The 12,460-nt window shown below is 38.7% G+C and overlaps 2 protein-coding genes across 5 annotated transcripts in view; both read right to left on the minus strand.

Annotated features, from left to right (window-relative positions):
• The window catches only part of PTPRB (protein tyrosine phosphatase receptor type B), a 119,014-nt gene extending 114,983 nt beyond the window's left edge, over positions 1 to 4,031 (minus strand). For both annotated transcript variants that reach the window (XM_032295665.1, XM_032295667.1), the window contains exons 1-2: positions 3,357 to 4,031; positions 1,674 to 2,072 (exon numbers count right to left, since the gene is read on the minus strand). In XM_032295665.1, the coding sequence (XP_032151556.1) occupies positions 1,674 to 2,072; positions 3,357 to 3,411 (454 nt within the window). In that variant the 5' untranslated portion in view covers positions 3,412 to 4,031. The remainder of the gene's footprint in view (positions 1 to 1,673; positions 2,073 to 3,356) is intronic.
• A 73-nt stretch (positions 4,032 to 4,104) lies between these two features.
• Positions 4,105 to 12,460, minus strand: part of PTPRR (protein tyrosine phosphatase receptor type R) — a 292,025-nt gene continuing 283,669 nt past the window's right edge. For 2 of the 3 annotated variants that reach the window (XM_032295669.1, XM_032295671.1), the window contains exon 13: positions 4,105 to 5,305. In XM_032295669.1, coding sequence (XP_032151560.1) covers positions 5,212 to 5,305 — 94 coding nt within the window. In that variant the 3' untranslated portion in view covers positions 4,105 to 5,211. The remainder of the gene's footprint in view (positions 5,306 to 12,460) is intronic. The other variant, XM_032295668.1, reaches the window with a different exon arrangement.

Here is a 12,460-nt window from a genome sequence, read left to right on the forward strand (position 1 = left end):
TGAATATTTTCTGGTAAAGTTGAATTTTCTCATTGATTTTTAAATCTTATTCTTATAGGCAGAAAGGATACAAGAACAGAAACTGTAATTCTCAACTTTTATTGTATCAAAGCATACTGCTTATTGTAGAAAGGCATAAAACATTCAACTGGCATCTAGTTAAATGCTTGTTTTAACTTATAGAATGAATGAGTGACAAAAAATTGTCCAAAGATTACCATGGTAGAAAGACTAATATAAGCCTCAAAAGTCGACACCTAAGGAAAAGACTTTAGGATACAGTGGATGCTGATCTCGCTATAGGATTATGGATCAAAATTATCTGGCGATTAATAAATACTAAGTATTATGCACAAATCCAGATTTCTTGAAACAGAAATCTTGGAGGTCACTGTAGAGGAAAAAATGGTGGGAAAGAATCTTGGGAATGTACATGTATTTCTTTAATTTTTATTTTTAGTTCTGGGCTACATGTGCAGGGTGTGCAGGTTTGTTACATAAGAAAATGTGTGCCGGGTGCTTTGTTGCACCTATCAACCCATCACCTAGGAATGAAGCCCAGCATGCATTCGCTGCAGGAATGTGTATCTTTAGTAAGCCCTCCCTTTTCTACCCCAGGCGATTCTTATGCAAGCCATGGGATAAATCTGTGGTCAAGCATTTGGGAACCTTTTGTATAGTGGCATGTACACTAAACAAAGAGTTAAAAAACTTAGGCTCTAATAATAGATCTGCTGTTAATTTATCTGGGACAATTTACTTAACCCTGACAAATTGGTGAGGTGCTTCATTCCTTGATAATTTTTCCCATGCTTTGTAAAGTTCATTGGTGCCTAATATATTGTGATTCATCAGTTTTATCTTTCATGACTTCCTAAAGCAAACTTCTAATAGAAGAGTAAATACACAATAACATGATTAACTTCAAGAGAAGATTAAACTGCCTATATATTTCACAAGCAAAAATTCCCAGCTCAGGACTGAACTGTGTCCTGCACCAGGAGTTTGCGCATGTGTAAAACAAGTTTTTACATGTGTCCATCATCTATCTTGTAACTATGAATGGTCAATAAATTAGAAAAATCCGTGGCTGCCCATTGCAATGGTCTTAACATTTCAAAAGCATGTTACCTTCAAAAGATATCTACCCCTAAACAACAATACAAAAGATTTGCAAAAACACTTTATCCCAGTCTTATCAAGCACCATTCTAATGTTCTAATAATTCCTTATAATTGGCAAATAGAAGTGCCTATGTTAACAAAATCTAATAATTTCCTGATTACTGACTTTAGTCATTACATATATATTCTGTGATATGCCTAGATCCATATTCCTACATCTAACAGTGCTTAGCCATATTTAAAGAAAAGAGAGGCTCATGAAATATTTGTTGAATTAGTAAAAGAAGCAAGGAAAGAAGGGAAGGAAGAGCAAGCAATAGAAAGAGAAAATTTTGGCTTATTTTAATGAGGGTAATGAAGTTTTCCATCATTGGACACCTCACCATCCATCTCCATTAGCTTATGAATCTTCCATAGGAAATATGTTGGGGCACATGGACTTGCCTTGAATGTCAAAACAACAACAACAACAACAACAACAACACCACCACCACCACGAGATATTTAGTAGATGGACTTTCAGGATTTGTTCTGAAAGGAATAGCTCACCTTTTTTTAAACAGAGGCTTTCATTGACCAGTTTTCCCTCCTTGTTGACGTCTATTTTCATCCAGCTATGGAGCCATTTCCAGGCATTCTTGACCACTACTACTCTGAAGTTTTGTTTCTGGAGAAAGAAAGAGGCATTTTCTACCTCAAGGAAGACTTCCTGATCATAGCAGGTCCATCGGGGTGCCTGGGAACAACGGGCTAAGATGACTGGGCGGGAGGGGCCGTGAGAGGAGTTGGAGATGGCCAAGCACTGAGCAGATTTCACGTGAAGGAGCTTTTCATCCTCAGTCCACATCCACTGCTGGTTCTGGATGGTCCTATTGCATGAGCCCATGACCACTTTCTCATTTTTGAAAAGACACTGTTGTTCCTGGACATGGACAATCTGAAAACCTTCTGGAAGATGAAAAGCTCATATAATACTAGGTAGCAAATTACGAGGCCCATTAGAAAATGGAAGAACCCACCCACAAATGAGCTAATAAAATCACTAGTTTTACTTATAGTTGTTATTGCTATCATTTCAAGTGAATATTCTCATATTTAACATATGCGATTTAAAATCCCAAAGCTGACAATGTAAAATGTCCATATGTCACACTTAACTCCCCAACTTTTTTTTTTTTTTTTAAATTTTCACAGGCTTTAGGGAAAAAATACACACCCCTTACCGGAAAATGAAAGGAAGCTTGGAAACAAACAAAACCATCTGAAGTATATAGTACATTTTAGCCTGGTTAGATATGCTGAAGTTATGAAATGCTCAGCTCCCTTTTTAACCATTTGATTTAATACTTTCCATGTAACCTGCCTCCCCTACCTTAAAAAAGTACCCCCTTTCCAGTCTTTAAATTCACATTGCAATAAGTATTTGTATACCAATTATAGTTTGAATAACAATTTTTAAAAATTGCATACATTGATCAAAAATAAGGCAAATTTTCCCACTCCTCCAAGCACAACCTCCTAGCTAATTGCAGCCAATGAAAGTACTGATTATCACAAACTAAATTTCCTTTAGTCATGCAGAGGAGCATTTCTCTGTTTTGTGACAGTATCTACAGTTTTCTCTCAAATCCTAACAGATTTTTAAAAAAAATCATCATTTTTCAATGTAAGAAAATTAAACATCCAATTGCTAAACATCAGCACTAAAGAGTAAGATATTCTGGCTCAGAAACCATTTTCAATGAGGTTTTACTTAAAATGCCCAGCTCGCTCATGAAAATGTTCAGCCCTCCCAAATGACAACTTCCAAATAAAACACACATTTCCTCATCCCCTTTAATCATATTTCTTCCATTTTCTTTCTGTAACACAAAAGAAAATAAAACTATAACCGGGTTGAAAAAAGGCTTAGGGAATGCCACAGACTATTATATAATAATTCAAACTTTTCCTCAGGGTTCTTTACTCTCTGCTGTAAATGTGTCATTTCAGGGGTTGCCTGAGGCATTTGGAGGACGGAAGGAGAACGTTTAATTTTTTTTTTTTTTTGGAGAGAAATCTTAGCAGTGTGGGCATAGCTGGCTCCTTTTATTCCCCCTCTTCATCATCTTTGGCTAAACTGCCATGGAGACCTAGCTCCTTTCACCTTATTTCAGACACTTTTCAAAGACCGGAGACTCCTCAGCCAGATCTGGAAGAAATGCCTCAGGAAACTGAGGCAGACCCACTCACCTGAGTTTCTGAAGATCAAGCAGGTAAGAATCACCATGTAAAATTCAGCCTCCATTTTCCAATTAGCAACTGTTCATGCTTCGCTTGGGAAAAAAAAATTCTCCCAGATAAGAGAAGCAAAGACTAGGAAGGAAATGTGCCTTCATGGTGGGGGGAAAAGTCAGTGACGAGCACTTCCTCCTATTGAATTGTTTGGGGAAGTTTTATACCAGTGTCCTTTTGTCTGTTTCCTTAGAAAGAAGGGATTATGATTACCTCTCTTTTTTTATGTAGAAAATATTCCAGCCTTCAAGAGCAGAGTAAATCTCATTAAGACCTCACCTACCTTTCTTTCGGCGTGTGACTACTTCTTAACCTCAAGAAGAAAGAAAGGAATTGTAATCTTAGGTAATTGAATGTTTCTGAAACATTACATCTCTTCAGGTGATGTGATTCTGCTGAATAAACATAAGCCATGTAATTCATGAGGGTCTATGATAAGTGATATAAAAATATAAACATGTACTGTTTGTATAATGAAACACTGCAAGTCTACTGAGGAAAACCACATAATGATGGTACGTCTAGATCATTATCTCTCAAGTGATGACAATGTTACATTTTGAGATCATCATCGCCACTGGGGAGATGCAGACACTAAAATTAAATCCATCACGCTATCTACTTAGGTCTTCCCCAAACAGATGATGACCTCTTTCCAAATAGGAAAAAAAAAAAAAAAAGAAAAAAAAAAAAGAATATGCTTTACTCAGTCGTTAGTATTAAGAGTTTATTGGCAGTATGAAACAAAGTCAACATTGCTGCATTAAAAATTCTTATTTAAGCAGAACAGCTAGTGTTTGCTGTGGGTTGTTAAATTTTTTTTTTTGTCTCTTGAAGATTGAAACCTTTCAGAAATGTTAAGGACGTACATGGAAATGTCCTTATAAGGAACTTCTGAAAATGGGACAGGTTATATCATTCCTGGAGGCATATGCCTTTTGTTGAGAGAGAGATTCCAGGTAGATAGCATGTTCAAAAATCCCTTCTTAGCAAAAGAGAGACAAGTATTTAAAATTCTTGATACTTCATAGTTGCTACAAATTTTTCCTTTGAAAGTAAAATGACTCACGGTGTAGAAATATAGTGGATAGAGTTCTGGAGCAGAAGCCACCTCTATGCCCAATAATGGAGAGTAAATACATATATACCCAATGACAATCATTGTGCTCTGTAATTGTTTGATAGGAGGTACTATAAATACACGTTTAATAGGTAATATTATCAAGACACATTTCCATATAAAATAGTTACTGCTTTTGATTTTTGTTTTTCAAAAACAAAGACTTATTTTGTTAAAAATCCATTATCAATCACTTGCAACTTTAGCAGCAAGATTCTTGTAACTGAGAAAGGTAATAGCACTTAAAAACGGGAACAGTTTAACAGCTGACGGTCCATTCACAAGACAGATTTTGCAAACATTAAAGCATCTAACACATAATACGAATGTCTTCAGCAGCTCATCCAGTCATCACCTGATGACATATATCACCGAATATTAAATACATACATTCTGTGTGGCAGATAGAGTCAGTACAGACAAAACAAAATCTGCCTTAGGCTGTGTGAGAAACCTATCATACCTTCACCATCAAAAAACCTTCAAAATAATTTGGGGGATGCTTACGAATGCATTCATGTACATAAGGAGCTGGCAATCTTTAATATGTTGCCCAGTCTTCCACATCCATGCCATACGTTGGCTTCAGAGCTTCTCCTTCCCTCCATTGCAGGAAGCCCCTTCTAGAAGCCTTGGGTGAGTAATTTGATTAATCACCCCAAGAGATGGATGGTCTGACCAGTCTTCAGTGACTCACTGGACAGTCTCTGCTGAAAGTCTGCTCTCATACAGGCACAGAGCGTGGTGCACAAATTCATACTGCTCACTGGTTTGCACCATTCCACCTCTGCAAGGAAGAAATAATCAAATGACTTCTTTTTGCTAAAATCTTGCAATTTCAAGTAACACAGAGATTATATCCAAGCTAGGGCAGTATGCCAAAGACACATGGGACAGTTGACCTAGTGGTTCTTTTGTTATCCCTCTTACCTGTCTCCAAATGTCTCAACTGTCAAAGTTAATATGCTAATGTATATAAAGGGCTTAACACAGTCCGTGGCACACAGTAGGCGCATGATTAATTTTACCTATATAACATTACTTGGGAAGTGGTATAGCCTAATTATCAAGTACTTGGATTTGGCAACAGCCAAGGTGAGTTCATATCCCTCCTCTGCCAATTCTTAGCCATATGATCGTGGACAAATTCCTTGAAACCCTTTGCACTTTAGTTTCTTCCTCTGTTAAAGCAGAATAGTAAGAGTAACTACTTGGTAAGGTAGCAGTGAAGCTTAAACATATTCAATGCAGCTGGTGTACTGGTATTACTTCATGGATGCCTCTTCATTCATCTTGTGTTAAAATGGTTTATTCATTTGGCTTAAAATTGATTGATGGAGATGAATCAAACATAACTCATCTGCAAAATGTTTCTCTTTTTACAAGTAAAAAGAAGTCTACCTTGGAATGGTTTATTGAATATATTGTACGGAAGCAACCTTAGCCTTTGGGTGTACTGAGTGTCTAGACACAATGGTGGGTGAGTTCTTAAGTGAGCTGGAAAAAGGGAATTAATTGGCTCTGACATTTTCCTCTTGGTTATCAACATTAACATCACTCGCTGCCCAGCACCCTCCTTGTCACTGGTTTAGTAGAAGGCACTTGCCTTCACGAGAAATAATGGTGCTTCTCATTATGCTTTTACACACATAACACCTATATACCTACATTACATTTCCCCTCTTCATAATTATGGTTCTTTTTTATTTTTTGAGATGAGGTCTTCTTAGTTGCTCAGGCTATAGTGCGGTGGCATGATCACAGCTCAATGCAGCCTCAACTTCCCAGGATCAAGTGATTCTCCCACCTCAGCCTCTGGAGTAGCTGAGACCACAGACACCACCATACCTGGACAATTTTTGATTGTTTTTTTCTTTAGAGACAAGGCCTCACTATGTTGCCCAGTCTGGTTTCCTAGACTCAAGTGATCCCCTTGTTTCGGGCTCCCGAAGTGAAGAAATCACAGGCATGAACCATGGTGCTCAGCCCTGTAATTATGATTCCTTAGCTTGACAAAGATACCAGACATTAATATGTTACTATTACTGCTCACTGTATAAAAGCATTATTATCAGTAACTATTTGAAATCTCATAAAGTCACTGTAACTCTGCAATCATACAACTAATTTTATCTTTTAGTTTAACTCTATGTTTTAACCACATTTTTCTAAGTGGCTGTTAGTATCACGCAAGATAACTTTCAGATTATTTAGGTACTTCAACTTAAAAACAAGGTATCTTGTCTCACTGTAATAAGACTTCTAGTTTGTGCTTGTATGTATGTTTGTGAACATATGTCAATAGTAAAGCAGTAAAACTTCCCCCTTTTAAACTAAACAGTGATTCTCCAGGAAAATTAACATGATGTCAAAATGATGTCATTTAGCAAAAAATAAAGAGGTAAATTCACAGTTTGCGGTGACAGCAACTTACTGACACAGAAGTATTTAATTGGTCTTTCCCTCTAGAAAGCATCTAACACATAATATGAATGTACATAATACAAACATGTTGTACAGAAACATCCTTAGCCTTTGGGTGTACTGGGTGTCTAAACACAATAGAGGGTGGGTTCTTAATTGAGTTGGAAAAAGGGAATTGGCTCTGGCATTTTCCCTTTTGTACATTTTGTTGCATTAAAGGCAATCTTCTGGGCAAAGTATCCCTTGGTCAGAAGGGAACAACAGAAATGGCCAGTTGAGAATGTGGTAATGGTTTCTCTTCTTAGCTGTATGATGACATCTGGGCTCACCTAAAAACATAGCAGGTGTTCCAAAGATGCTGGCTTTAACTATGACGCTTGGGAGACGCCACCACAGTAAATATTAGGGTAGCTCCAGGGAACTGAGAGGTACCTCCCTTCCTCTGGCATTTGCACAGCTCAGGGCATCATTATTCTGCCTTGAGCTGCAGACAGTGTGTGGAAGCTTCTATGTGCTCCAGCTCTTAGGCTCTGGTCTGTCAACTTCCTCTCACCATTGACCTCACTTTGAGGCAAGATTTTCCCCTTCTTGTATGTTCTGGTCAGCACTGGTATTTACATGTCCAACTGGCGAATGAATGGAGACACAGTTTAGATTTTAATAACTGTTTCATCCTAAGTGGGTCAATGGTGTAATTTAATGGTTGGAATATATTTACTATGACATTCTGTTCACTAAATCAAGGTTGTTTTAGCCAATGAAAGTGAGGAAGATGGAGAAACACACTCATTAATTGTGGGCTGGCAAAATTCTTGCAGGTCTGAAGGCTTCAGGAAGGTATATGAAAAGTTCTGTTACCTCCCACTTAATTTGGAAAATAAAAATGAAAAAAAAATTGGCATCAGAGGAATCCTTAGAGATCATCCATTCTAGTCACTGACAATACAGCTTTTGTAGAAGGAAGCAATCTATGTACAACAGATGGCCAGCTGGCTTCTGCTGGAATGCTCATGGGGTGAGGGACCTTTAGAGGCAGCCTTTCCCAAGGTTGGCAGGAAAACTTTTAAGACATCAACATGAATCTGCCCCTTTCTAACTTTCACCACATTGGTCCAACTGAAATAACTCAAAAGAAGTCCTAAGGCTCCCCTGCAGTCACACAACAACTCTCCAAAGGCTGGAAAACAGCCATCAAAGTCCTATAATCTTTTCTTCTTTAGACTAAACATCCTGTGGTCACCCAATATTTCTGTACAGCCTGGTTTCTCTGTCACTCACCATTCTAGTCTCCCTCTTCTACAGGCTGTTTTATCAAATATGACCTTCTTAGAGCGTTGTGTCCCCTCCTGATGGTATCTATGAAGTAGGCTTATTTTCTCCCTCCAGCTGCACATTGAAGACCAACAGATTTGCGTTTGCAGGTGCATCAGGTGGTAAGGTCCCATGGTGCCTTACATGGTGCCTGGTCCCCCGGAATATTTTAAGATATTAACTGACAGCGTAGGTTAATTAAAAAGTCGGCAAGACTGTTTTTGAATCTAGATATTACAGCTTTCTCCCATTCTGTAATTATGCTACCAAATTTTTGAAGCTAAATGCAAGGCTTTCTATTTATTCTTGTTAATTTCAACTTGTTAGTTTCAGCACAATGCTGTTGTTTACTGGACCACTATTTATCAGTCAATATACTAGTCTTCCATTTCTTGCTCCCAGCTTTGTATCTCCAAGATATTGAACAAGGATGCCTTACATCTTTTTATCTAAGGCACTTATAAAGAAACAGAAAAAGAGACAAAGTAGGGTCTTTAATTTGAGTAAACTGATATCATGTTATGTACTATCTAATCCCATTTTAAATTATTTCTGACTAGGTTGTAGGTCCTTTAAAGACCTATAAGCATAATGGCATAATCTTCTTATACTTGTAACAGTAAAAAGCACTTGCCAGTCCTAGGTAAATACCTGTCAAATGAATTACCCAGATCATGCTATTTTCATGTCATGTGAAAACATTAACTCTAGGCTAAAAGAAAGCAAAAGGTATTACAGGATGCACCCACCAGGGGCTGGTTCAAATTCAGGAACTCATCATAATCATCTTTGAAAATATTAAATAAATGCCCTATTGCATATATTGATGTATAGAATACTCTGTTGACTGGGTGCAGTGGTTCATGCCTGTAACCCCAGCACTTTGGGAGGGCTGAGAGGATTACTCGAGCCCAAAGCGGGAGGATCACTTGAGCCCAGGAGTTTAAGACCAGCCTGGGCAACATAGTTAGACCCTGTCTACAAATTAAAAGAAAAGTTAGCTGGATACAGTGATGCATACCTGTGGTCCTAACTACACGGGATGCTGAGGTGGGAGAATAGCATTTGGTTTATAACAGGTCATCCATTCTTTCAAAGGTCAACAGAGCCTTCTCTTTCCCTCTTTCTTTTCTCTATTTCTCTCTCTCTCTCCCTCTCCCTCGTCTTGCTTTGTTGCCCAGGCCACAGTGTAGTCGTGTAGTCACAACTCCCTGCAGGCTTGACCTCCTAGACTGAGGTGATTCCCCAACCTCAGCCTCCCAAGTACCTGGGATGACAGGTGCATGCCACCATACTGAGCTATATTTTTTCTTTTTCTTTTTTTTGTAGAGATAGGGTTTTGCCATGTTGCCTAAGCTGTTCTTGAACTCTTAGGCTCAGGCAATCCAACCACCTCAGCCTCCCAAAGTGCTGGGATTACAGGCATGAGCCACCATGCCTGGGAAATATAGTTCTTTAGATAGGGGGTCATAGCAAAAAAAAAAAAAATTAAGAAGCTAGTTCAGTGTCTGTATACAAAATATATTTATGGAATAAACGAATAAAGCTAGGTTAATTAGGGAACTCTCAAGAGAGCTCTATAGTAACTCATTGTAAGAGAGCTCTGAATTGAACTCCAGGAAGCTATTAGGTCAGATAGGCTTTATGGCTTTAAGGCCATAATGTAATCGCAAACCAACCAAATAAATTCTTTATTTTGTTTCTGCACTTTCCTAGTACATACTGGCCTCTGGCATTTTGTTATTGGAATGCTAAGCGTCTTTTGGTCCAGTGTTTCCCAATTCATGACTAGCTTTTTACTCAAACAAACTCTTTAAAATTTTATTGTGCCTCGGTGTTTCTTTTCCGGTACACATTTGTTTTCCCAGGAGGTATAACACACTGAGTGACGATACTGCTGCTGAGCAGGAGCTAGTTTACCAAAAAAGAGTAAGGTCAAATAAAAATGTCAAAGGAACCCCAGCTAGCTGAGAGAGTGGTATGGGTTTGAAAAAGTTTGGAATGCCAAGGTGCCAAGTTCATTACTAGTGGGGACCAGAGTGTGTTAAGAGGGAAAAATACACCACGCACTGTTGTCAAGACAAATTCTGTCTCCACCACTTGCTAGGTATTTTACCCTACTACATAATCTCTGCAGTGCTCAGTTTTTTCATCCACAAATAATGAGGCAATACAAATAATAGTTTCTACCTTGTAGAATTGCTGTGAGAAATAAATGGGACAATCATTTAACCTGTTCAGCATGCATAGCAATACCATAGATGCCAACTATTATTGTTATTGTTATATTTCGGTACTGTCTGGTCAAACAGGACTGGCTAGGAGGCTGTAGAGTGAGGCCCCCAAAGACCCTGGAGAACCAAGAGCAAACCTGGCAGAGGACATTAGTTTGCCCGTTAAGATCCAAATATCTTTCTAAATATTGACCAGCCTACAAGACAGGCATAGTGGAGGCAGATGATATAGTGGAAAATAGTAGGCTTGGAGTCTGACAGATTCAAGTTTGAATCCTTGTTTTTTAGCTTACTTAGCTAAATGATTTTAGACAAGTCACTTAGTCCATTCCAACCTGGCTTTTCTCACTTGTAAAATGACATTAATGACAAACATCATCGGGTTGTGAGGATTAAATGAATCAGAGCATATCAATGTCTCGCTGAAGGCTATTCACAGAATTCTCAGAAGCCCAGGGCTCTACAAAGGGGCCTGAGGACCCTGGACAGGGCAGAGGAGGAGGATGGGCCATTAGGACTATATGCCAATCCCAGCTTTGACCAGGAAAGTTGTGTTTTTTATTGGTTTTCTGTGTTGGTGTTCTGTGGAAGATTCTGCCTGCAAAAAGTTTTCCGTTGTTCACAAAGAAGTTTAAGAACCACTGGCCTGGCTAATAAGGTATTTAGGTATTTATCTAGTCAGGTTTCAAGTTCTGCAAGGTTTAAATGAGAGAATTCACAAAATGCTTGGCACAGTAACTGCCCTCCAGTGAGTACTAAATAAGCGCTATGTATTATTTTTCTTATTCTTAGTTAATACACCTAGGGTAATCATGTTTAGAAGAGTCGGGGTTCATTGGCATTGTCCCAGTGCCATTATTAAGTGGGTCACCTTTCACTCTCGAAAGTACCTTGGTTTGGATGATAAATTGTTTGTTCATTCTAATTATGCCCCATTCCATGCTGTGGAAGAAAGTCATTCCCTTTGTTGTAAAAGTTGTGTCAGTCACGTGGCTGGGATTTCTTTGTACCCACAGACTGTGAACACTGTGGCCAGGCCACAGAGGATTCAGATCTACTACCCTCCTAGAAATGTGAGATAATCTCATATCACATTAGCCCCGCCAAACACAAAGATCAGTGTCGTCTCCGTCTCCATGCAGAGCAGCACGTAGCTGTGTCAGCTGGGGATAAACTCAGGTTAGAAAGGGGAAAAAAAACCGTAGTTTTTTCCCTTTGCTACTGGGAGGGTGTTTTGAAAAAACCCCTCCAGATGCCCAGGAGAGAGATTTGGCTTTTAACATGTTAAAATTGTGACCTTTAGTGACTATTCACTCACACATACAGAGAGCAACAGCCTTTCCTGTCGTACCGCCCAGCCCGTATCCGGTCTAATCAGTAGACAGAAGAAATTCTGCAGTGATGACTCACTTCTGGGCTAACAATGAAACTTATGCTCCTTTGCTTTTTATTATTTTCAAACCTGGAATTCTTTTGGTAAAGTTTGATACAGTAAATTTAGAACAAAAGGTGTGGATGTTAATGTGCCTCCCGGGTAAATCTCCTCTAGCTTGGGCATGAGCCAAGTGAGGCTACTGTCTGCTGTGAAGCCGGGGTCAGCTGCAAGGTGTGTCTGCCCCTTGGACAGAGGGTTTCCCACGTCTTTACACAGATGTTGTATCAAGGAGGGATAATTTAAATGTAAATTTGGCCAATTCTGACCAGTTACTTTGAACACAGATGTCTGCCTTCTCCAAAACAGATGTGTTCTAAAGTATTTGTAGGTCATAAAAAGCAGCATATATCAAATGGTAATACAACTGATGACTCTAACATATTTTGAGTTCCATTTTTTTCCTCCCTGAAAATTAGCTGTTTTCTTCTGAACACTCAAGTTAACACTAAACTAATTTCAAGCTGGGAAGAAGGAAAATGTCCTGGCAACCACTTGGAAGACTCAGTTGGCATAATCTGTTTTACAAAGTAGACCTCTT

This window comes from Sapajus apella, unplaced genomic scaffold, assembly GCF_009761245.1.
Source record: "Sapajus apella isolate SASKATOON/1434 unplaced genomic scaffold, GSC_monkey_1.0 scaffold2, whole genome shotgun sequence".
NCBI classification, from domain to species: domain Eukaryota; kingdom Metazoa; phylum Chordata; class Mammalia; order Primates; family Cebidae; genus Sapajus; species Sapajus apella.